Source organism: Dermacentor andersoni, chromosome 4 (genome assembly GCF_023375885.2).
Source record: "Dermacentor andersoni chromosome 4, qqDerAnde1_hic_scaffold, whole genome shotgun sequence".
Lineage (NCBI taxonomy): Eukaryota > Metazoa > Arthropoda > Arachnida > Ixodida > Ixodidae > Dermacentor > Dermacentor andersoni.
In genome coordinates, this window is record NC_092817.1 from 141,379,851 (window position 1) to 141,405,734 (window position 25,884).

General features: G+C 47.3%; 1 protein-coding gene across 1 annotated transcript in view; it reads left to right on the plus strand.

The window, feature by feature from the left end:
* The window catches only part of LOC126537846 (uncharacterized), an 80,690-nt gene that overhangs the window by 6,186 nt on the left and 48,620 nt on the right, over window positions 1-25,884 (plus strand). Inside the window, exons 2-3 of the mRNA XM_050184920.3 lie at window positions 2,533-2,684; window positions 6,212-6,823. Of these exons, the coding sequence (XP_050040877.1) occupies window positions 2,533-2,684; window positions 6,212-6,823 (764 nt within the window). The remainder of the gene's footprint in view (window positions 1-2,532; window positions 2,685-6,211; window positions 6,824-25,884) is intronic.

The window sequence follows — 25,884 nt, forward strand, 5'->3', positions numbered from 1 at the left end:
TCGAATGTACCATTATGTTCGCTCGTTCCTTCGTGGAAGCTCCTACTCCCTATGATCCGCCAATGTCCCGACATCATCCATATATTTGCACCCTCAACGTGGCATACCACAAAGCTCAGTTCTCCTCTCCTCTGCATCCTCCCCATGTGCTTCATTCAGTGTGCCCTCGAACCATAAACCTCCGTCCACTATACTGTGTATGCAGATGACATAACCATCTGGTTTTATCAAGGTTCACCGGGATATACAAAAGAGTGCCTACAGGATTCCCTTGCTACTGCTTCGACTGCTGCCAAAACAATTGAGCATTCTTGTTCACCTGTCAAATCTGATGTCCTTCTTGTCCACTATCCTTGATGGCAATCCCCTCCCCTAGCACTACGGCTGGATCGTCATCCCATTTGACTCGTAAAATGCATAAAAATTTTTGGCCTCCACATCTGAGCCTATGGCGTAGTCTCATTATCAACCTGGCACATTCTCCAGCAAGCAGAACAAATTTTACACCTAATGTGTCACATCGCTAACCGGGTTAGGGGCCTATGTGAATCTGAACTTCGTCATCAGGACGAACCCCTTCTATCTCACTATCACTACCAGTTCCCTTATTTATTTATTTGCTAACAGAACCTTAGTCGTCTTGACACACTCATATGTAAAGCAACACAAATTGCTTTGGGCCTTCCAATCAGTGCCACCAACGACCGCCTAGCTCAGCTGGGCATCCACAACACTACAGAAGAGATCATCCTGACTTACCGTCACAACCAGGCACTCCGCCTGAGAACCACACCCACGGGTGCAACATCCTGGCCAATGTTGGCTACTGTGTCTCCAGGTCCCCCTCCGCTATCTCTACCGCACTTTTTTCATCCTGTGCAACGTTACTGTGAATTGTGCCATTACCTCGCAACATGAACCCCTGAGTACACACACAGCGCCGTGTGGCTAGAATCGGCTATTTTCAGCATTTCATCCACACTCATCCAAACCATCAATTCTACTACACAGACACTAGCGTCTCCTCACTCGGCTCTGCCATAGTGGTTCTTTTGAGCAGCTGTGCTATCCTTCATGTAGAGATTCTCTCAGTTACAGAGCCCACACTAGCTTAACTACATGCCATAGCTGCTTGCTGCTATCTTCTCCTCGTCACCCCTCACCTGCCTATCATTTTCACAAACTCCATGGCCACCTGTCGTCTTCTTTTACGCTTGGAACTTCCTATGCCTCTGACACACACATTCTCCAAAGTAGTCTTCTTGCACCTGTTGAGTCCGTGGGATTATCTGGCCATGTGGGACTGTTCGGGAATGAACAAGCTAATCGGCTTGCCTATGACACTCTTCCCTAGGCTCCTGACTTCCCCGGGCCAAGCTCACATGATTACCAACTTTCTCCCATTTTTCTCCAGCTCTATCGACTTGCCCGCCATGTGTTTCCGCCTTTACAATTCAGTCTATCTCACACGCACGGCGCCCTTATCCGACAAGCCAAGACAGGCTCTCTTCTTTCTCCTACACGTGTACATCTTTTTCGCGGAAGAACCGCTTCCGCGATGTCACGGTGTGGTGGGCATCCCAACAACTCTTACATACTGTAGTCCTGCCCTGCTCCTCCCTTCCCCCCCCCAACATCCACCAATTTATCCCCTACCTCTACGGCTGCTTGGTTGACTCTTGTAGCATTATTGCTGGCTCACCAGAACATGGCAACCTTCATCGCGGAAGCAATGAAAGGCATGCCCTGCGGGACCCTTGACTGGGGAGCCCTCTTCACAGCTACTCTTATTAATAAAGTGTATAATCTCTTTGCAAAAAGCTAGGATACCTCTGCACATAGGACACATCCTGGATTTCACAACACTAACCCTTCATGCCTAGGGAACAGTAATCCTGGAGGCTGAGGCAGTAATCACAACTTCGTGACTGGACGTCATAGGTGACATGCACATCACTTCGCTGCACTAAGATATGATGCCATCATTGATGCACCCATACATGCCATCAGGGCATCTATGCAGTGCACATTGACATCAGACAAAGGAACTCTTAGCCTGAATTCTCCTCTGTCACCTTCACATTGCCCATCGATACTTTTGTGGGTGGTGGGGTGGGGTGGCTAGTATTCGGCTGTCAAATGAGGTAGGAGTAAAGGTCAAATGAAAAGACGCCGAACACAGGAACACCATTGCAGGACATATTTACTGTGCTAAAGGTAGTCATGCTACATGACATAGACAGGACAGGGGTTGATGTGCATTGATCTGTGCCTGTCCTGTCATGCTGCATACCGTTTGACATCCATGAAGCTAGTTGCTTCACTGACGTTACTATAAAGTGATCATGGCATCGTGGGTCATGTCATTGAGTGAACAGACAAATTTCTCCTTATGGCACTTTTTATTGTATCTTTAGCCACTGTGGCTGGTGTGCTTTGATGTATGTCATTATCAACGTTGGCGTTTTCAGAAGCTGAGTGGGAAGGCATTGGCTTATTGCCCTAATCATCTGTTTTTTCTGGGACCGATAGAACCAGAGGAGGAAGCGGCAGTCGTAGACACTGCAGATGCCACAGCAGCGGCTGACCTGCAGACGACACCGGCGCAGGCAGCCGGGCGCCGCACACGCAAACCCGTCCAGCCTTTGGGGGGCGTGGTGACGCGAAGGACCTCAGCTCGACAGGTAAGCAGAGAGCAGGCGCACAAGGCCAGAAAATTGAAATTTGGTTGAAACATTATACATAGGGTTCCTCATTTTCAAGTAAACCCCGGTAATTTCCTGTTTTTTTGCACCTCAGGCAAGTTTTATCAAAGTTGGGTTAACTGTTTAATGATGGCACATAGAAATACCTCAGAAAGATGCTGATTTTCTCTCTAAATGTGCAGAACACATTGAGAGTAAGCATAATCAACAAAAAGGAAAAAAATATTTTGTTACTTTGGAGCAATAGGAGGGAAACACCAGGCAGAAAATTCGAAGTGGTCTCTGCCCCAAGCCATGTATGGCATTGTTGGGAATTTATGCAGACAGCTCTCATTGAATGTGAACCATGGGTGTACATTTCATTTGTACATCTATATCACATGTGTGATACCACTGCAGCTGGAGATGCTGCATCGGCTTGTCTCCTCTGCATGAGCTTTCAAAACGAAGCGAATGGCTTGCCAATCCTCTTCCTCCTCAACCTGTGTTCTTGCTCTAAAGCAACACATGATGCTTGCTGCCTGTCATTCAGTGTTGGCTGAAGGCATTTAGTCGGAAAGTTCGTACTCAATAACGAAACTCAGAAAGAAGCAAAAAACATTGTTGTATGTTGCCTGGAAGCAACATTCATCCATAGAGGGGATGTATTCTCCAGTGGTCGCTTTCAGCGATATCACTTTCAGTGAGTGCTTAATGGCCGGCTGAGCAAAACCGGATGAGCTGATTGGCTAGTTGAGCACTGTGTGATGTGGAAGTGGTGGTATCGCTGAAAGTGATCGTCCAAAATATATCCCATGATTTTTTCGTGAAGTTTGCTCTTTTGTAAAGCCAGAATTCTCCCACAGTGGCCGGCAGGGGTAATGCTGTCACCGCTCCAGTTTACCACACAACCCTGCCATTAGAATGATCGATATGGCCTAAATGAAAAATTTTGTTCTTTTTTTTTTTTTCACGCTGCTCAGTTATGTTTTTATCACACTGGGAAATCATAATAAAAAAAGTGAAGTAGAAGATGAGGAAATTGCACTTTTCTGGTGTGCTGTCAACAAAAATCGAATAGAAAATTGGCCATCCGCAGGCACCATCACACAGGGAAATGCGCTGCTTTCCGTTGATGCAACACAACTTTTTTGATACCATCATAAAGAGGATTGATGATGGGAGCTTCAGAAAGCCACAGCACCCAAAATTGCAGTGCAAAAACAAAAGAAGCGAGGGCAAAGAGGGAAAGCTAGCATTGCTATTCTGTACTGCTACCATACGTACAAAGGAAGCGCTCTTATTGGTTGATGCAAATTTCAATAGCCAGCACATGTTTCACACGCATTTCGAAAAAGGTTAGGTGTGTAAGTAATTTTCTCAGCGACGTTTAAGAAAAAAAATTTGGGGTTTTATATACGAAATGCACAAGATTATGAGGCAGGCCACGGTGTGGGAATCCGGAATTGTTTTGACCACGTGGGGTTCTAACATGCATTTAATGTGAGTGCACGAGCAATTCTGCTGTGGGAGGAGTTGCGAAGACGTAGCTACTGTAGCCATGGTTTATTTATGCCGACCAGCCATGGCGCAGCAGGATCTCGCGAGAGTCCGACACTGCGGTTGCTCACGTCGCGCGCCTAGCTTGTTCTATTATTGCACTTCCTGCACGTGAACCCATCTGCTTCTTTGCCTGCTTTGGAGGCGATATTCGTGCCGCTGCAGGGGTCCCCTCCTAGTGTGAAGTGCGATTGAAATAAATTCCTATGGTAAAGTCCAGGTGAAGTGTGCAGATGGTGTCGTCGTTAGTAGTGTCATCATCATCATCAGCCTATTTTATGTCCACTGCAGGGCGAAGGCCTCTCCCTGCAATCTGCAATTACCGCTGTCCTGCGCCAACCGATTCCAACTAGCACCCGCGAATTTCTTAATTTCATCGCCCGACATAGTCTTCCGCCGTCCTCGACTGTGCTTCCCCTCTCTTGGCACCCCTTCTGTGACCCTTATCGTCCGCTGGTTATCTAACCTGTGCGTTACGTGAACTGCCCAGCTCCATTTTTTTCTCTTAAATTAGAATATCGCCTATACCTGTTTGCTCTTCAATCCAAACCGCTTTCTTTCTGTCTCTTAGTGTTATGCCTAGCATTCTTCGTTCCATCGCTCTTTGCGTGGTCCTTAACTTGTTCTTGAGCTTCTTTGTCAGTCTCCAAGTTTCTGCCTCATATGTGAGCACCGGTAAAATGTACTGATTGTACACCTTCTTTTTAATGATAATGGCAAGCTTCCAGCCAGGAGCTGACAATGTCGGGTTCATGCAATTCGAGGGAGATGAACCAGGCAGCACCGGCAGTGTAGGTTGCGAGCGAGGCACAGCCACAGTGATGCCATCGTGTGAAATCACGACTTGCCACTAGTTCTCGTAGATGCCTGGGCCTGCAGCAGTCGGAGCTCCAAAAGTAGACTGCCTGGTAGCTCGAGACTTGCGTGGAGATAGTGCAAGTGTTTGTAGCTCATGTTGTTGATGAAGGTGTGATTCTCGAGATGAAGAAACCAGGGCAGAGCAGCTCCTGTAAAAGTTCGGTTGGCCATGCCTCCTTGGAAGGTGTGAGCACAGATGTATTGAAAGGCTCGCCTGCTGCTGCTTGCAAAGAAATCTCGAATCCCGATAACGTTGGAGTTGCGGTGGTCGCTGAAGGCATCGTGAAGTTTGCGCTTGTGGCGTTGCCGCGCCTGCGAGTGTGAAATTTGCGCCTAGTAGAGTTGGTGGGAGAGCCTCTGAATCGGTGACAAGTGAGGTGCCCCTGAACGGAAAGTGGACAGCTTGTCCAAAACTAATTTGCCATGACCTAATAGTGTTCTGCAAAGTCAAATAGAGAACACATTTTCTTCATATGCCTGTATTTCACTCATATTGACCTTTACCAAGCTGGTCTAAGATGCATATTTACTGTTCCGAAACGGACAATTCATGATCCAAACCTGCTGCAAAGTGCCAAATTTGCTGTTCCCAGAGCTGCTCCAAAATTTCCTTGGCCGCTTCCATCCCTGTTCGAAATTTATGTGTCTAGAAGGTGTTTCAAGACCCTCTGTGGCTGCTTAGGGGGCTATGGTGTTGGGCTGCTAAGCATCGAATCACGGGATCAAATCCAGGCCACAGCGGCCGCATTTTAATGGGGGCGAAATGCGAAATCACCTGCGTTCTTAGAGTTAGGTGCTCGTTAAAGGACCCCGGGTGGTCCAAATTTTTCTGGAGTCCCCCACTACGGCATGCCTCATAATCAGACTGTGGTTTTGGCCCGTAAAACCCCATAACTTAATTAATTTTAAGGTGTCTCAAGGTCCCTGAAGCTTATAACGAGATAAGTGCCAAGTGCAAAGAGATCTTTTTCATGTCTTGTGTGTAGCTAAAGAACGCTAAAGGACATGGGAGCCTGGCAAGTCATTAGGGGTTTCTAGAAGCTCAAGAACTGTTGCAGTGCAGCAGTGTGTGTGCAAACAGCAACTTGCCTTTGTCTGCCCCCCACCAGGTAGCGTCGTCGGCATCCCGTGGAAGCGCGGCTACCGAAAGCAGCAACAGCACGCCGCGACAAGGCGCACGCGCAACGCGGCAGGCGGGGCCTCGCACGCGAGCCACACCCGCCGCAGCCGCGGAGGCGGATACACCGGCCGCCACCACGCCGCAGCGGGCTAGCGGCCGGGGCACCTGGAAGCGCAAGAAGTCTGACGCGGAAGAGCTCTCCACATCGGAGCCTGAGATGGAGCATGACGACTCCGATTCTGATCCGGTGTGGGTGCCAGATGCGACGACAGGCAGCAAAGGTGCGGCTGGGGCTGACGCGGACTCGCCAACAGTGGCGAACGACAGCGCAGAGCCCATGCCAAAGGTGGCGCGTCGCGGGAAGCCGGCGAAGGCGAACAAGGCGAAAGCTGGAGCGCGGAAAAGCGCGGTAACAACAGTGAAGAAACCCAACGGAGCTTCAAAGAGCGAGGCTGGAGCAGGAGGAGGAGGTGCGGCCAAAGGGGGGAGGCGCAGCAATGTGCGCAAGACGGAACCGGCGGCAAGCATCGACCTGGGCAGCGGCATTGCATCACCAGACTCACTTCAGCTCAAGGTGGAACTGCCTGGTGAAAGCGAAGAGGTCAGTACCTAGCTTTTTTAATTGGGCCATGCGACATTGGGATTTATGCACTATAGCAAGTGTCTGCTGTTTCTGTACTAGCTTGTTTGTTGTTGGCACCAGTACGTATCGAAAGGAAAATATTCTGCTAGCGCTAAAGCTCACGAGCAGCCTAAATTCGGCATGGGGGCCTTAAAATTCATGCCAAGCTACTATCTTGATTTCTGACCAAAAATGGACAAATTATTTTTAGGAACCCCAGTTGCCAACATGTTTTACCTCCTCAGAATGAATAAGTTTGTTTCTGCTTGCAGTGTCTCGTGGATTTGTTTGGTGCAATCTACCAAAAGCATGGCTAAGCACTGAGGCAATGCTAGGCTAGGCCTTGGCATTGCTGAAAAAATGCGGAGTACTACTGACGAGCTGAGCTCGTTCTTGGCCGTGTTTGCCAGAAATATGTGGACAAACCCAGGCCATGAATTGCACGGAAGTGGTTGAAAGGTGCCATATTAACCCTTTGTTAAGGTACAGTGCAGTGCACGGCTTGCACGGTCACACTGGAGCATGCGAGCAGCCCGTTTGAGTGTACATGGACAATGCCTGGTGGGGGCTGCTGTGTGCAATATAGTGTTCCCATTGGCATGCACTGCCTAATAGGCATGCATATCTGCACACATCTCTGTTAAGAAGCAGTGATGTTGATAAGCGCCTTCATTTTGCTGGGCCTGTGGGCACTGTCTCTCACTACACTTCTGGGTAATGGAAACGTACACACAGGCAAATCATGAGCGCAGTTCTTCGTGCCGCTTGGTACACCACTTAGGTGAGTGTACTATATCTGGTTAAATGAAAGCACTTATCAACGTCGCCGCTCGTGAAAAGCTATCCGCACACTCCTACATGCCTGTCCGGCTCCGCGTGCTTCTGGGCACGCTATCTTAAACCCAGCAGCCATCCCCAGGCATTGCTTGCGTACATCAAAGTGGGCCACCCATGAGCTTTGTACAACAGTAAATTGCACTGTAGTACTCTACAAACTCATTTATGCAAGGTTCTGTAAAATGCATGTTTGTTGGAATATTTTCTCACTGAATCTTTTTTTCATGTGCCTTGTATGAGTGGAGCTAGTGGCAGTAATACGGTTCTTGCAGTACTCGCCACTGTACTCTCATTTGACATTGCACCGGTTTGCCGTGCCCATTAACTCGCCGATTTTTAACAGTGGCATGCCCTCCATGATTGGATGACACAGTGGAGGGTTGTGCAGCATCACTTCAGAGGTCGTGGTATCAATGCAGTACTGTCATTAAGCACCACCAGATGGAGGCAACACCTTGTAATCCTGGGACTAGATTTTCTGCTGCTACTCCTGCCGGAAGTATTGCTCCAGTTGTGACATCAAGAGAAATGTAAACTGGCAGCAGTGTTTAAGTTTTCAGTGTGGCTCGTTGGGATGTTAATACACTCGTGAGTGCTTAAAACTGGTCACTGTTAGATGCTTCGGTAACGAACGACAATGCTTCTTAGCTTGGCAGTCAATTTTGATCATCTGGTATGCATATTGAAGTGCAATGAAACCTCGATAATTGCATCACTTATATATTTGAATATTCTGTTAATTTGCAAAATTCCTGCAGTTCCGTAATTTGCAATGTGAATTATACTGGATAACTTGAAAAGCCCACATGCATCCATCTGGATAATTCGTAGTTTCCAGTTGTGGCCTCTTGAGACTGACGCGCTGCAATATGCTTTTGGCTTCGAACATCTCGGAGGCATTCTAAGAAATATGGTGGCCATGTCGCTTTTCCAGCTCCTGCAATCGTTTGTATCTACAGTAAAAGCTCGTTAATTCAACCCCCGGTAATTCAGAAAATCTGATAATTCGGATTCGTCCTCTGGTCCCAGTAGGAATAGGCATTATTTAATGGCATGAAACCCTTCATCATTAATTAGGACATACAGTCGCCGACTGATTTTCCGGACTCCAAAAATTCGGACATGCCCGATTATTCGGTCAGCTTCACGGCACCGCCATTCTCCCCATAGACCATAATGTATAACAGCTGCCGAAAGTTCGGACACCTTGCAACCTCTCGTCTGATTTTTCGGACACTCCTTGAGTCAACTCTGTCGAGAGCACCATGCACCGGCTCTGACCGGTGCATGGTTCGACTTGCTGAACGCCATTTTTGTTTTGAACGGAGCTTCCTTACTGCCCCACGAAGTGGCGCTACTGGAAATCCGCGCTCATCATCATCGTTACTGCCTGGTTCGATAGAGTGGCTCTGCAGCAGTTCCGGTTTCAGCTTAGTAAGCCATGTCAAGACAATTCAGCAGCTGATTTGTTTCTTCACGCACGACGCTGCGAACAGGCCACGTTTATCGTTTGTGCGACTGGTGTCGGCACTGTGGTGTTTGCTTTGAGTGCCGTGTCGAGGTTTTGGTGATCCAACGCGGCATACGGAAACATCGCGTCAAGTGTCTAATGGCGCCGACAGTGCCCGCACAGACTGCGCTGGGGAATGCCGGCAAGCGCAACGTTACTAGACTAGGTTCAGTTTTCAAACTCCCGTGACTGCGTGGACCCACCGCCGATCCTCGCATCTCGTGGCGCTGCTGTCGCACTTTGCTCGGTCAGCACGGCGCGGACGGGGCGACGAAGCACTGTCCGTTGTTTATCTGTTTTGGCACGTTTTATACAGGCGTGTTTTGCTGCAGTCTCGGTGCATTTTTGCGACACTCTTGTGTGTTTTAAATGCCGTCTGCGTTTTGAAGGGTTTACGGGTCATATCATCCAATTTTATTTGGTCACGCGAATGCATATTTATGCTCCATTCCTGCAGCAATAACCTACTTTGAATGTGCAAGTCTGCTCGCAAGGGAGCAAAGCTCACGTAGGTTTCAACATTGCACTTATGAATGCGGTGCTCTGATGAAAGAAATAGTGTTAGCTTCATTCTTTTTTGATCCCGAAATGAAGTGCTGAGAGTGCGTATATACTGTGTGTCCCAGCTAACTTCAGCCAGAGTTTTAAAATGTGCGAATGCCGCGTAGCTGGTCACAACCAAGGTAATGTTGTTTGCCGTAGCTTGGAGATATTCAAAGTATTTTAAATCTGCCTAGTTAGGTAATGCATAGTTAATTCATGATTAATATATATATATATATATAATATATTCAATTGATTGTTAGTGAATTACCTAATTTAATCATTAATTGATTAATTCACCTAGTTCGGTAATTCATTGCCACCACCAAAGGTCAAGGCTTCAACTCTCACCAACGACCGCGGGTTCGAGTGCCTTAACTATATCTTACAAACTGGGCCTTAATTAACATCGCCCTAATTGACACCAATGGTCGCGGGTTCGAAAGGTTCCCCCAATGGTCGTGGGTTCGAGTGCCTTAACTCTATTTTAATTTACTGTGCCTTAGTTAACTTCGCCTAATTCACTCTGCCTTAATCCACGCTGCCTTAACTGGCGTCGTGAACTGCCTCGATTGGTTCGCTTGGGCTCCCGTGAATTTTTTGGACCATCGTGTGGTCGCGCTAACATCGCCTCATGAGTCATACCAAGCGTTTGCATTAATCATTAATTAGTACTAAGCAGCAACAGCTGATTACAACTACTAATCAGCTACTTATAGCTACTCATCAGCAACAGCTGATTAATAGAGCGCAGTGGACGGCCGGGGCTGCTGCGGCCCTCGCCTAAGGACTCCACAGCGCATTCTGGGGCAGCGCAGCAGCATTTTCACAGCTATGTAAAATTTTTTTAATCAATCTCCTAAGCGCGAGACTATACAAACATTTAAAGACTCATCGGTGAAAACACTTGCTGAGTACGTGAGTTGCGAAGTCGGAGGACCCGAGCCCCTTCGCAAACGTAGAGGTGCGCCCGCGTAGAGCTACCTGCGGTGCTCCCGCCCTCTGGCGGCAAACCAAGAAACAGGGGCACCCGCGATGTACGGCGCCTACGGAGAGTTTGACAACTGAACCTGGTCTAGTAACGTTGGGCAAGCGGGTGCCGGGAGGCCTAAGATTTGTCGCCTTCCGATGTGCTCCCTACTGACGCGGAAAATGTTCTGCCGAGACCTGTGCAGTGGTTGCATTGCAACTCCGGACAGCGTCTCATTTGACAGTTTCACAGGTGCTGACACTGCTGTACTGACACGCGCAGAACTTGACGACGGCGAGATCATTCGTCAGGTTTCTGCTGCACCGCCGGACGATGACTGCGAGTCGGAAGATGACGCACCATGTGCTACGCTGCCGTCGCATGCGGAACGTGTACAAGCAGTTGAACGTGTACAAGCAGTTACTGTGCTTTCAGTCGCCTATAGTGACCGTACGACCCTCTCCGAGATTCAGGCTTATTTGATTGCGCCTAAATAGAACAGCGTGCAACGGCACATTCACGATTTCTTCAAGCCTACTGCCAAGCCCAAATAAGTGCGTGGAAATAAAGGATTTCGTTTTTTTTTTTTTTCTTAATCTCTTTTTCGGACGCCCGTTTATTCGGACATTTCCGCAGTCCCTGTGAGGTCCGAATAAACGGTCGGCGAGTGTATTTAGCCTCACACCAGTTAATTTGTACAACTCTCGAAGCGTGGTTAACACAGACCGCTGTAAATGTACAATGCAAATGAACAAAATTGACGTTACCACCACAATTATAAGTGGAAACCGTACGGGAAAATAGGATTGCCGGAACGCTTGGTGCCTACATGTGCCATTATAGCCTTTAGTTTTGGGTTTATCACCGCACATGACACTGCATTGTCAGCTTGCCCTTATAACTGCGCAGTCGCAAGTCGCCATCCATGATGATCACATTGATAGTGACCGCTGTTTCGTTTGCAGTGGTTTCAGCAAACAGTAGGGCCATTTTGACTCGGTGCATGTTGCCCGCATCCTTTCATAAAAGCGTGGTCACCATCCATGATCGTCCGAGATAAGATTTTGCTGTGGTAACGTTGATTGGTTCTGGCACTTGCGATACATAATGGCATGGCCTTTGAGGTTAGATCTAAAGCAACCATTGCTGGGACTGTGATTTGGATGACTGAGCAAGTGATTTCATGGTCCAGGCACTGATAATGCATACAGCTGTGCGAAGTGCCAGCATCATGTTGTGGTGTGCATTAATTATATGTTTACGTCCCCTACAAAGAAGCGAGAAAAAGCATCATCATCATTTGCTTTTTTGATTGTGGTTTTTCCCATGTAAAATACCAGCTGCATCATATGCGTCGTCACATTTTCATCCCATTTTCGTCATCCACTGCTGCTTTGTTTTGTGCATACAATTCCTGACCGCGTGAAATATTTCGGGCATGGCGCATTTCTGCTAGTGTATGAGCATGGCGACGATGGTTTAGGCTGACTAGGCTTCATTGACTGCTTGAACATAGAAACAGACTTGCAGACATTGCACGCTCACGTGGAAGACGAGGTCCCCGGCAGGGTTATGGACAAACCCCCCTTTCCAAGCGTTGAGGTCTCATAATGGCAGAGCACCAGGCCAGGAGCGCGCTTGTACCTATTTTACTGGTAGGCATCCGGCGGCATCACTTGCCTCCCACAGCCATGGCGGATGCTTTTCAACAAGGCCCTCGGGTTGGACAGAGGGCACCCAGAGACCACACCTCTCACATTAAATCTCTAATGGTCTCCCTTTCGACATGTGAACCCCCAGAAGAAGCCAAGCACCATGCCAGGGGACATCTTTATCCATTACAAAAATTCGGGGGGGGGGGGGTGGATTCTGGCGGCACCGGGATTCGAGCTCGGTACCGCCCACGTACAAGGCGGATGCTCTACCACAAGGCCACCGCTGTGGTAGAGAGGCCTAGGGCAACGCCACACACTGGCGCAGCAGAGCTGATGCTTGCAGCTATCTCTTCCACATTGACACCTGGCTGCATAGACGCTGCAACTTCTCTACGGCCATGTTTCTCAAAGTACAATAGTGCAGTGGTGTAAACGGTTAGTGCATCAGAATAGCTGTTGTAGCAATGGACTATGTAGCTCAGTGCCACTCATACTCACTATGTCATTGATTGCCAAGGTGAGCCTCTAGACAGTTCTTCAAAACACAAAACATCAGATGAAAACAATGCGCAAGGTTAGAAAAAAAATTGAATGAGGCACTGTACAAATTTAAGCTGCCATAGAGGAACAGTTTACTTTCTAAGGTAAACTACAGCTAAATTTTACTTTGGCTAAATTTGTTATATCGTATTTACTCGCATAATGATCGCACCCCTGAATTTTGTCATCAAAATAAAATTTTTTTTCTTTCCTGTGCAATGATCGCACCCTGAACTTGTCGTAGCAATATGTTGTGTGCCAAGTCTAGCTAATGATGATTGCACTTACCATCTGTCGAATGCTGCGCGGACGACTACCAAGCGGTCTGCCCGCACCCAACATTCTTAAGCAGACGCCCCATTTCATTCCTTTCACCACTTTCCGCTTTACCATGAAAAAAAAAAAAGCTACAACCAAACTTGCCTCGGCTTTATTATTTGTGGCCTTCATAATGGTTTTTGTCAACAACAACAACATAAAGGGCGCCTTTCGATTCTTCTCTTCTGCACTCATGGGCACGCAACAAATCGCGAGCGGCAACAATAGTGGCCACGTTTACACTGATACGTTAGAAGTGTACCCTATTCAAATGCCGATGCTTGTAAAGCTGCTAAGATATTCGCCCACCTTTATCAAAAACGTGCCGTATTAGGATAGCAGTGAAGAAAAATGCTGCAGTTTCTGCAGCAAGCCCGCCATGTGTTTCTATGTCACTGGCAGCTAAGCGCGCCATCTGTTTCTGTCCCCTCAAAGTGGACAAGGCTACGTTATTGTCGCACACTTGCCGATATTAACAATATTATTCATTACTGATATGGAAGAAACTGTTACAATGCGCGTAATGTACTCACGAGAAGAAAAATAATCGCGTTCGGCTTGCTCCACTGGCTGCAATTTTTGTTTTGGTGTCCCGCACTGACAGCGGCAGCCGCCTGCTTGTCATCATGCAGCAAATGCGGGATTAAGAAAGAAAATGTTTCTTTTCGTGGGAAATTTAACCCGCGTAATGATCGCACCCCTGAATTCGCATCACTTTTTTTGACAAAAAAGTAAATACGGTAAATCAGTACATATGCTATTACACTCATATCTCGATGTAACGAATCACGTGGGACCGCCGAAAATCGTTTATTTTGAAGTATTGTTGTAATGAAAAACTTGCGGTTATAAATAAGCCAGTGGACAAACCCAGGAATGAAAATGACATACCTTCGCAGTAGACGCGTGTGCAGACTAGCATGCTCACAAATAAAAAATGTTCACTCACTTCACAGCTGCTTTATTTGAAGAAATCAGTGATCTTCTTCTGGCGCGTGCAGCAGGCACGACCGCTTAGGAATGCGTTTACATCTTCCACTTTGCACAATACCTTATCGGGTACGTCATTGCACCGAGCGATGAAAGTGCGGACTTTGTTCATGTGCACTAAAACATGAATGGTGTGTTGCGACACCACGGACCCGAGCACACGAGGGTCGGACCCTCCCGCGTGTAGCCGTGCGCGGCTTAGCCGTGTCTGGGGAAAAGGGGATCCTGGGGGTTGAGCCGAAGCTGGGTGTTTGGACCTTTAAGGCCCCCCCGGCGGAGGCAACACACCTCTTCGGCCTCAGCTTCACATAGACGGCACCTTCAGACTGACCCACCTGGAGGAAATCGGCAGTCGCCTTTTCCTGTCTCTCTCTCCCTACAATCTTCGTCTTTCCCCTACTTTCCACCTTTCCTGTCTCCTTCTCTCTTCTATTTACTTCCTTTCTCCTTGGCGGCAAGGGTTAACCCTGTGTGGTTATCCAACCTTGGGTACACCATATTTGGTTATAGTGGCGGCGTACGACTGGCGTCGTGCAGACTTGCATGCAAGCTCTGCCGCGTCCCCTCGTTGGGCTCCGTGGTGGGCGGTCGGCGCTGTTACCGAATTTTTATACATTTCCATGGAAACTTCTTTCCCCAAACTTCCTGATCGCCCTCAGAAACGAGGGCGCACCGAAGATATCTTTCAATTTTTCGGACGACAAGTCCACAACTTTCCCCGATTCCACGTGATTCATTCAGAAAAACCAGACAGACTAGTGCGATCCATTTCACCGTTCCTTGTTTCCAAGACTTTGACCGAAGTTTTCGGTACAGGATATAAGGTGTCCAGAATGTCAAGTGGTGATCTCCTTTTGGAGCTCCAAGATCAGAAGCAGTATGAGAAGCTGCCGAAACTTGTGTCATTTGGAGAGACCCAAGTAACAGTAACCGCGCACCGTACCATGAACACAAGCCGCGGTGTTGTCTCGGACGATGACTTGCTGGAGCTCACTGAGGATGAACTCTTGGAGGGCTTCAGTGAACAGAATGTCATAAATGTTAAGCGAATTAAGATCAGGCGAGACGGTAAAGAGATCAATACGAAACACCTTATACTCACTTTCGGTTCAAGTGTCCTCCCCGAGTCCGTCGAGGCCGGTTATATCAAACTTCGTGTTAGGCCATACGTGCCCAATCCTCTTAGGTGCTTTAAGTGCCAAAGGTTCGGCCACAGTTCACAGAACTGTCGAGGCCGGCTGACATGTGCCAAGTGCAGTGACAATGAACATTCTTCCGAAACATGCCAGAAAACTCCACATTGTGTCAACTGTGATGGCGAGCATGCCGCATATTCGCGCTCATGCCCGTCCTGGAAAAGAGAAAAGGAGATTGTGACAATCAAAGTCAAAGAAAACATATCTTTCAAAGAGGCACGTAGGCGGGTGTCATACCTGCCTAAGAGCAGCTTTGCCGAAGTGGCGAGTAAGGGGGCAGCGTCACAACGGCCTCCGGCGGCTGTCCGACCCACAGGCAGTGAGTCGGCAGTTACGCCATCTGCCCCCGCGGCGGTTGCAGCTAGCGCTGCTCCGCCAACCCAGCAGACGGGGCCATCGACCCCGAAGGTGGGCGCAGCCGAAGCTGCCCCAACCTCCAAAACCCCTTCCAGCGCTGGCAACGGACAGCGCAGCCAAATCCCTCGGGGAGCCCCATCGACCTCCGGGCTGGTGGGCGCAGGGGTCTTGCCTTCTGGGGCAGGACTCTCTCGGAAAACCTCTCGCTCGCAAGAGCGCTTGTCCGGCGTCTCACAGGAGGCAATGGACACCACACCTGTCCCCAAGGCGCACGAAACGCCTAAGGAGCGTCGAGAATCGCTTGAACGCTTCAGAAAGAACAAAACACCTATTACAGGGCCTCGAAAGGGCTCTGTAATGTAAGGCATCCCTTCCGTTTCCGTAAACACAGCACCTATATTTCTTTAAATATGGATACACAAATCATTCAATGGAATGTCAGAGGTCTTCTTAGGAATCTTGATGATGTGCAAGAACTCATCCATACACACAATCCAAAAGTGCTGTGTTTACAGGAAACACACTTAAAATCAAAATACACAAACTTTCTTCGACAATATGTTACTTTTCGGAAAGATCGCGATCATGCTGTCGCATCATCGGGCGGTGTTGCAATTATAATTCAAAAAAGCGTAGCCTGTCAACGTTTACAGCTACGAACGGCCCTTGAGGCAGTGGCGGTTCGAGCTGTTCTCCTTAATAAACTCATCACCATTTGCTCGCTTTACGTACCCCCACTCTACAAATTAAACAAACATGAATTTCAGTCATTTATAGACGAACTGCCAGAACCTTATGTTGTTCTTGGCAATTTCAATGCGCACAGCTCCCTGTGGGGCGACTCTCGTACAGACGCGCGAGGTCGTCTTGTTGAACAGTTCCTTTTTTCTTCTGGAGCGTGCCTTCTCAATAAGAAAGAACCTACATATTACTCTCTTGCAAACAGAACCTTTTCTTCAATAGATCTGAGCATAGTTACCCCGTCTATACTGCCCGAACTCGAATGGGAAGTTACGAATAATCCCTACGGAAGCGACCACTTCCCCATACTATTAAGAACACTTAAAGAAAATGAATATCCACCACAGGCTTCTAGGTGGAAGATTGACACAGCAGACTGGGAGGAATTCCGAAACTTAACTAGTATATCATGGGATGACATGTCTTCTTTAGAAATCGATGCTGCTGTGGAGTACTTCACAGCCTTCATAATAGATGCCGCATGTAAATGCATACGTGAAGTAAGTGGCTCGGCATGCAAACGGCATGTCCCGTGGTGGAACGATGAATGCAGAATCGCACGTAGGAATCAGAACAAAGCGTGGGGGTTGCTACGCGCTTCGCCCACTGCAGAAAATCCTGTCAACTTTGAGAAAGTAAAGTCCCAAGGCAGGAGAACCTGCCGACAGGCTAGAAGAGAAAGTTGGGAGAAGTTTTTATCGAGTATAAACTCTTATACAGATGAGGCCAAAGTATGGAACAAGGTAAATAGAATTATAGGGCGACAAACATATTCACTTCCTCTGGTAAATACACAGGGCGATACACTGCAAGATCAGGCAGACTCACTTGGGGAGCACTTTGAGAGTGTATCAAGTTCGAATCATTATTCGCAATCCTTCCTGAAATATAAGCAAATAGAAGAACGTAAGCCATTAACAAGAAAATGTCGAGAAAATGAGCCTTACAACCGTCCATTTAGTATTGCCGAATTGAGAGCTGCCCTGAGCGCATGCAAGAGCTCCGCACCAGGATCTGATAGAGTCATGTATGAAATGCTCAAAAACTTACACAATGATACGCAAGTTACACTACTCAGACTTTTCAACACCATCTGGAATGCAGGGTACCTTCCAATCGCGTGGAAGGAAGCCATTGTGGTCCCTGTTTTGAAACAAGGCAAAGACCCTTCCTCAGTGGCAAGTTACCGTCCGATAGCCCTCACAAGTTGCATTTGTAAGGTGTTTGAAAAAATGATAAATCGGCGACTCATTCATTTCCTTGAACAGAGCAAAATGCTTGATCCTTATCAGTGCGGCTTCCGAAAAGGGCGCTCCACAACTGACCATCTTGTACGTGTAGAAGCAAATATTCGGGACGCATTTGTACACAAACAGTTTTTGTTATCCATATTCCTAGATATGGAGAAGGCGTATGATACGACGTGGCGTTACGGAATCTTAAGAGACTTGTCAGAAATGGGCATCCATGGTAATATGCTAAACCTCATAGAAAGCTATTTGTCCAGTCGTACATTCTGGGTAAAAGTCGGTAGTGTACTTTCGCGTCCTTTTACGCAAGAAACGGGTGTACCCCAAGGAGGCGTGCTCAGCTGCACACTCTTCATCGTGAAGATGAACACGCTTTGCGCTTCATTACCACCGGCAATCTTTTATTCTGTCTACGTGGACAACATTCAAATAGCTTTCAAATCCTGTAACCTCGCAGTGTGCGAGAGACAGGTACAGCATGGCCTGAACAAAGTCTCAATTTGGGCAGACAAGTATGGATTTAAGATCAATCCTAACAAAAGCTCTTGTGTTCTTTTTACAAGAAAGAGAGGCCTGGTTCCGGATCCTTCCTTAGAACTGTGTGGACAACGAATACCTATCAGCAAAGAGCACAAATTCCTAGGTATCATACTTGACTACAGACTCACTTTCATTCCACACATTAAATATCTGAAAGAAAAATGTCTAAAAACAATGAACTTAATGAAACTTCTATCCCAGACTACATGGGGTAGTGACAGGAAGTGTTTAATGAACCTATACAAGAGCCTAATTCGGTCTCGATTAGATTATGGTGCTGTAGTATATAACTCTGCCTCCCCGAGCGCGCTAAAGATGCTGGACCCAGTCCACCATCTAGGAATCTGGCTGGCCACTGATGCTTTCAGAACGAGTCCCATACAAAGTTTATATGCAGAATCGAATGAGTGGTCACTTCATATCCAGAGAACATACATCAGCCAAACATATTTTCTGAAAGTACACTCAAATCCTCAACATCCCTGTTTTAATACCATTAATGACATGACATATGCTACACTCTTTCGCAATCGTCCCTCCGTAAGACAGCCTTTCTCGCTGCGTGTGAGGGAGCTTAGTGAAGAAATGCGCGTTCCACTCCTCGAGCTTCGCCTAATGCATCCAGCCAAGCTGCTACCTCCTTGGGAGTGGCAGCTCATACAATGCGATATATCTTTCGTGGAAGTCACAAAGCATGCTCCAGAGATTGAAATCCAGATGCATTTCCGGGAACTCCAGCACAAATACTCCTGCACGGAGTTCTACACAGACGCATCAAAGTCACACGACGGGGTGTCCTATGCAGCCGTCGGCCCATCCTTCTCTGAAACCGATGTACTGCATCCGGAAACTAGTATCTTTACAGCTGAGGCCTACGCATTGCTGTCGGCCGTAAAGCATATAAATAAATCACAACTCCAGAAATCAATTATATATACGGACTCCCTCAGTGTTGTGAAGGCCTTGATGTCTTTCTGTAATCACAAAAATCCAGTATTTAATGAACTCTACTCCGCACTGTGCAAAGCATATATATCTAACCAACATGTGATCATATGCTGGGTGCCTGGACATAGGGGCATCGAGGGAAACGTTCTAGCCGACCAGATGGCCACATCAATTTCATTGCATGCACTTAGTCCTACTGCTTCGGTCCCTGTCACAGACCTGAAGCCTTTCTTAAGAAGGAAACTACGAAACCACTGGCAACGCATGTGGGACGAAGAAATAAATAATAAACTGCATGTAATAAAGCCACAATTAGGTTTCTGGCCTCCTGTAACAAAATCCCGCCGGACAGACGTCCTATTCTGCCGTCTAAGAATAGGACACACTTTTGGCACACATAACTTTTTACTCACGGGAAACGAGCCTCCAACTTGTGGTAGATGCGGGGAGAGGCTGACCGTCCTCCACGTCCTACTGGAGTGTCGGGAAGCCGAATCTGAAAGAAGGAAACATTTTCTCTTAGCATACCGGCAACACATCCCCCTTCATCCTGTTATGTTACTTGGTCCAGAACCACTCTTTGACACCGACGCCGTCCTAGGTTTTTTGAAAGATGTTGTATTGCATGTTATTAGCCCCACACGTTCGTAGCGCTTCCTCTCTTCAGAGGATGCCGCTGTGATAATTACTCTGAATAGCACATGCCTCTAGGCCCTTGTGGTTCAAGGGCTCTGGCGAGGTAGTAGTGCTGTTAACAATTTAACATCTCGCATATTTTAAACAATGCATCATTCTTCTACGATGGATTTTAATGTTCATTGTATTCATCATTAGTCATCGCCATAATTTTATAGCACGTATATTTTACGCACTTTACAGCGACTATTTTTAGGCCACTTTACAGCCAAGTCACATCTTCCATAATACATTGTTAACGCTACCACTTGTCATGGCACTCTTTGGCCAAACCTGGCCCTTGCACCACAAAACACCACACATCATCATCAACTAAAACATGAATGTTCGACATGATCTCACCTTCTTTGTTCGTTGACCCACAGTCGTCTTTCTTCGGGTCGTCATCGTTACTGGAGACGCAGCAAACGCAATTAACAATCTCTTCGGTTGTCAGATCCGCCGCCGTTAGTGCTACACTGTCGCTTTCCACTCAGTCGTCAAAGGAAGAGACGGCAGACAGCAGTTCCGCAACCTCGGTCCACAGGTCTCCTGGGTTGTTGTCGTCACCTCCGGGTCATCTTCTAGCTGCACAGGCGCCTTGACAAGCCCTGCTTTTCGCCAGCAGTTGCTAACGGTGGATGCCTTCAAGTTCCGCCAAGCCTCAGTGAGCATTTCCGCTGCCTGATGAATATTGATTGCAGTCGGCTACTTTAGGCTGAAGTTGATAATCAACCGCTGCACAAGGCGCTTATGAAATTCTGCTTTCACACTCTTTATAATGCCGTGGCCTAGGGGTTGCAGCAAGGACGTGTTGTTTGGCGGCAAAAACTCCAAGCGAACGTGCATCAAGCGAACGTTCACAATGTGAGCAGAGCAGTTGTCGACAATCAGCAGAATTATTTGGTCATCCCTCCTCATTTGGTCGTCCAGTTTGTTGAGCCATTTGGAAAAGAGTTCTGTGGTCATACAGGCTCGTTTGTTGGTGCTGTAGTCGTACGGTAACGACATGATGTTTTTCATGCAGCGAGGCTTCATGTACTTGCCGATGATGAGCGGTTTAATTTTCTTCTTGCCGGTTGCATTGCAGCACAGCAGGACTGTCACGTGAAGATGCGACTTCTTCCCTCGTTTGCACTGCTGCCCTTTGAAGTGCTTCGTCCGGTCTGGCAGCAACTGATAAAAACATGCGGTCTCATCTGCATTGAAAATATCGTCTTCAGAGTATGATTCAGCCACCTCTAGAAAATAATCATAGTGCCAGGAATCCACTCCTTCTCTGTCAGCAGCCTTTTCCTCATCTGAGACTACCTGCCAAGCTATTCTGTTCCTTTGGCGGAAACAAAAAAGCCAACCCGCACTGGCGTCGAACCCAGTTATTTCAAGTGCATCGGCGAATTCACAGGCTTTTTCTTGGAGCATTAGGCCAAACACGGGAACGCTTTGCAGTCTGGCATCTTTGAACCACGTGAGAACAGCTTGGTCTACATTTTGAAAGTTTGCCAGTCGCAACCGTTTCCTCATAGGAGCGAGTTGTGATTGATTCCCGGTGTAGCTTGACAATCTTGTCTCGGTCTTTCAATACGGTCGCGATGGACGATGGGACAATGCCATGCTGTCTGCACACGTCGATTCACTTGTTCCCTGCAGCGAAAACTGCTTTCGTTTCTTCTTGGCGCCGTCGCTAGCTGCATTCATCGTTGGATCTCGCACGAACATCGCCACACCTTTGTCGTCTTCACGACAAAGTTGGGGTGAAGTTGGGGTGAAGCAGTTGGCACTCGACATGGTGGTGATGATAGCTACAGCACTCTCGGTTTCTATTTCAAGCGAGAGTTGTGGCACTGTTACTTTTAGCCAAATTCGTAATACTGATATTCCTTGGTTATAAAGGAGAAAATAAACTATGTGCGTTATTCTGAAATATGTGCTGTATTGAAATTTGTAGTTCTGAAATATTTTTACATTGAAAATATAGGAAATCTGGCAGGGATTTTTAATATATTCATAAATTTGAGAAATTAGTTAATGTGGGGTTCGTAGTAATGAGATTTGAGTGTACTGCAATCATGGCAAATGTATGTGTAGGGCAAGTAATTGTCTACTAATTTACTTATTAGAAGCCATTAAATAGCACCTAAGCAGATGACATGTGCGACGTGAGTCCCAGCATGTCGCCTCTGAGATTTTTCAGCGCACTGCAGATGCCACCTAAACTCTGATGTTACGCCAAGGAGCCGCGCTTTCTAGGTCATGTGTCCCTTCTGGCGAGGGCTAGTGGCAGTGTCTTAATGCGATTAACATTCTTAAGGTACCTCACGCATTTTCATGTGTCGGTTTGCCCATCTATCAGTGTCTGCTACTGTTTTCCTTGGGACACTGGGTAGTCTGTAGTTCAATTGGCAGCTAATCGAACTGCTGTGCTGAGAGAACTGGGTTCGTAACCAACTGTCAGACCAACTTGTGTCACTGGTTATGTGTCACTGGGTATGTGCCGCTCTTCAATGACAAAAAAATCCTTTAAAATTTATCCGGTCTTGAGCGGTATCGAACCCACACCATACATATTCAGATACTCTTTTCTGAATATACAGTTAAACGAACTTCGAAACGAACTTCAATATAATGAAGTACTTAAGTTTTCAATGCTTCTTGTCCATAGAACACCATGTATTCAGAACCTCAATATAACAAAGTGTGTTTTTATGTGATTTCAATTGAACGAAATTTCGCTTCCTCCGCAAGGGATGCCAAGACAATAAGTGGAAACTTCCGCGGATGCCTATGGTTAAATGATTGAATTACAAGCGGCTGCTTGCAAACGCACCTCTCAAATTGCATGACAAGAGTGACCGCCAAAGTGGAGCCGCATCATGTTCCGTATAAAGTCCTAGTGCGATAAGATCTTATCGCGACCTGCGCACTGTCTGCTTTAGGTGCGAGGGAAAGTGTGCGAGGGTGAGGCACGAAAGATGGCGGCTTTACAAGGGCCCTCTTTCCGCGCGAGCAAAGAGGGGAGCTCGCTCGCGATCATGGGATTAAGCGTGCATGAGGGGATAGATGGAAGGGGGGCTGGGGTAACTTGGCGCATGTCTCAGCCATGGCTGCGCATGGCTGTAAGCACGGCTGAGCGCATACGCAGCCACACACCCTGCTTTAGAGATAATCTTCTGCGTGTGCAAAGAGTGGGCATTCCGAGACGGCGTGGCATCATGTTAGCTGTCTTCCCATGCATTTAGTATTGGAGGTTGCGTAATCTGAAGTTTAAAGGACTTGTAGGAGCGAGAGGCAGATGAAGCATTCGCATCCCACCGTCGGCACTTTTCATGATAGTGTCGTCCCATTGCGGGCAATGCTATCAGCTGCAGAGCCGGAGTGTACGCACAGGTGTGGCTGGCTTCGTTTAATTCATACCACTGATGTGAAGGTATTGTCGACGTGGCATGAAACCGTATCATTTGTTGCTGACTCCCAAATTCATCAAAATAAATTTTCTCGTTCAAACTTGCTTTTCTCGATTGCCCGATAATTCGGACTATTCTGCGGCCTCTTTCCTTGCAAGAAAATCGATCGGCGACTGTACTTATTTGCACAAGAAGGTCAAATTTTAATCGAAATAAATTTCGTTATAACAAAGCAAATTGCCGATTTTACCTACTTTGTTGTACCAAGGTTTAACTGTATATTTACACACATGCCCTGTGCTGACTTAAGTAAAGTAAGACTTCCTCATCCATTTTGATACAGGGCAGGTGCTTGAAGCGCTGCAGGATAACTAGCGTTGTTCAGTTTCTTAAGTTCACTTTTATGGTTGTTCTCCATGAACATGTCGCGTCTTTTTTGTGATCTGTCTGCATTGTTCTCTGATGCCCTCTTGCGGCGGCTTGTGTGAAGCCGACATCAGTTCAATCCGAGCCCATATTCATTCCCAAGTGTTTGCCTGCTTCATGGCACCTTGAGTTGCTTTGGTTGGCTCAGTCCATTTGATGCATCTTGACGGGTCGCAGTTTGTTTTCCTTGGTAACAGTTTTCTTGGCCGGTTGCGCGACCTTGCACGCAGTGTTCGTTCATGTGTCGTCATCACTAGCCGAGTTTGTCTCGGTAGTGCGATTGCGTAGCTGCTTCAACTTCTGCAAACTTTGTTGCCTCTGCCAGTTTGTCTTGGTTTTTGGTCAGACCGCTGAGTACAAATATTGCAGGCAGGGTGTGTGGTCGGGGATCTGCAGGTAGCCCCAGGCATTCATGGGGAATGGGAATTGGTGTCCTCACCATTGCTGCACAGGCGACATACTGGCCCCGACCTGAACAATTTGTGTCTCCGTTGCTGCGCCAGAAGGGAGCCCATTCGGGTCTAGAGGAAGAGAGCAGTTGCTCTATCCCATCTGTAGTATGGCTCCTGTGCAGGGTCTTCCTTGTGCTGGTGGTAGAGCGACAAGCTTTGCTTCCTTTTGACTGCCCTGAACCAGGTCTCTTGTGTTCGATTTGATGATGCCTTCTGCCGCTGCTTGGCCCCAGTCCACCTCCTTTTTTGCTCCTGGATGCTCGTGGTTTCTTTCGTCTGTACTTCTCTTCCAGGCTTTCTAGCCACTTTATCCGATGCATCTATTGGCCGTGGTACCATAGGTATTTATATATTCTGCAGCTATAGTTAGTGTTGGGCATCAATTACAGCCATCCTGCATACTGCATATTTTATCTTGCCTCTCTGATTTGAAATTAAGACCAGCCTGTCTCTCCAATTACAACTGATTTGGCTGTTGCGCATTTGCTCCCGTATAGCCAGCATCCTAGTTCATGCTGGTTTCTGAGACAGTTCCTCACTTGTGCTGCATATGGTAGGACATCCTCATATATTAGGGCCAGTACTGTAAAGGCTTTCCGTAGTCCTTTTCCGACAATATATATGGATTGTAAGAATGGCAAGCCACATGCCAGTCTTGACCTTTAAGCTGGTTTGATTTCGTTCCGAGTATTGGTTCTTGGAGGTCAAGGCTTTTTGGTTGGACATCACAGGGGTGCCCTAGGTGACACATTGTGTCCTCAGAGAAGTGCGAGAGAGGAGCCCAGCTGCATACATACCTCACACATGACGCGCTTCAGTGATGGCAATACGGTGTGTCGCTACATTGGTTCAATGCTAATCGCATTAATGTTGATGTTTACCGTGAGATGGGTTCTGCCGGAATTCTTTCAATTTTGGTACAGACCCTTCTCACAACGATTTTGTGGGCACTGCCATGTTTGATCATGTGGTGACGCATCCATTGCTTGCCCCAACTGCCTCCATTGCCTCCGTGTTTACAATGGCACTGTACGACGTCGGTGCGGTTCAGCAAAGCTCTGCTTCAGTAGAAATCGTGGGCTGTGACTGGTTGGATGACACGAAGCTTCGGTCACAGCTTCAGAGGACATGTAAGCGCTTTTGGAGCTCGTTATGCCTTGTCTAAACGGCACAAGCAGTGTATGTACTGAAAGTGACGCTATAAATGTATTAAAAGCTGTCCAAACTTTCCACTTATGAATTAAATCAGGATGAGTGCGTTTTGTTCTTTATTTATTTGGCAAAAGGAAAAGTTCCTCGTGCGGTCATTATCCGAGTATTTATTTCCTGCCTAATTGCTCGCCAGTGTGCTTTGTTGCAACAGATTTGTTTTTGCTGCGCACTAGGCTTGCAACGTTGATGTTCTGTACTTTGTATAACAGCTTGTGGCAAACACGTATTGTTGCTAGTCACTTGCTTACTCTGAACCATTACGAAACATTCACCTTCTAACATTCGTCTGCTGTAGGTGTAGTCGACGTCACTCATGCTTCGGCGCATTGATTCAACTGTGCGCCCATTCACTTATCCTTGACATAGGGGTGATAGAGTGGTCGTGAGTTTGAAGTAGGTGCGTATAAATAATGTGCAAGAAACTTACTATGCCATAAAGCGACGCTACTACAGTTATCGCTGTGTAACAGGTGGTA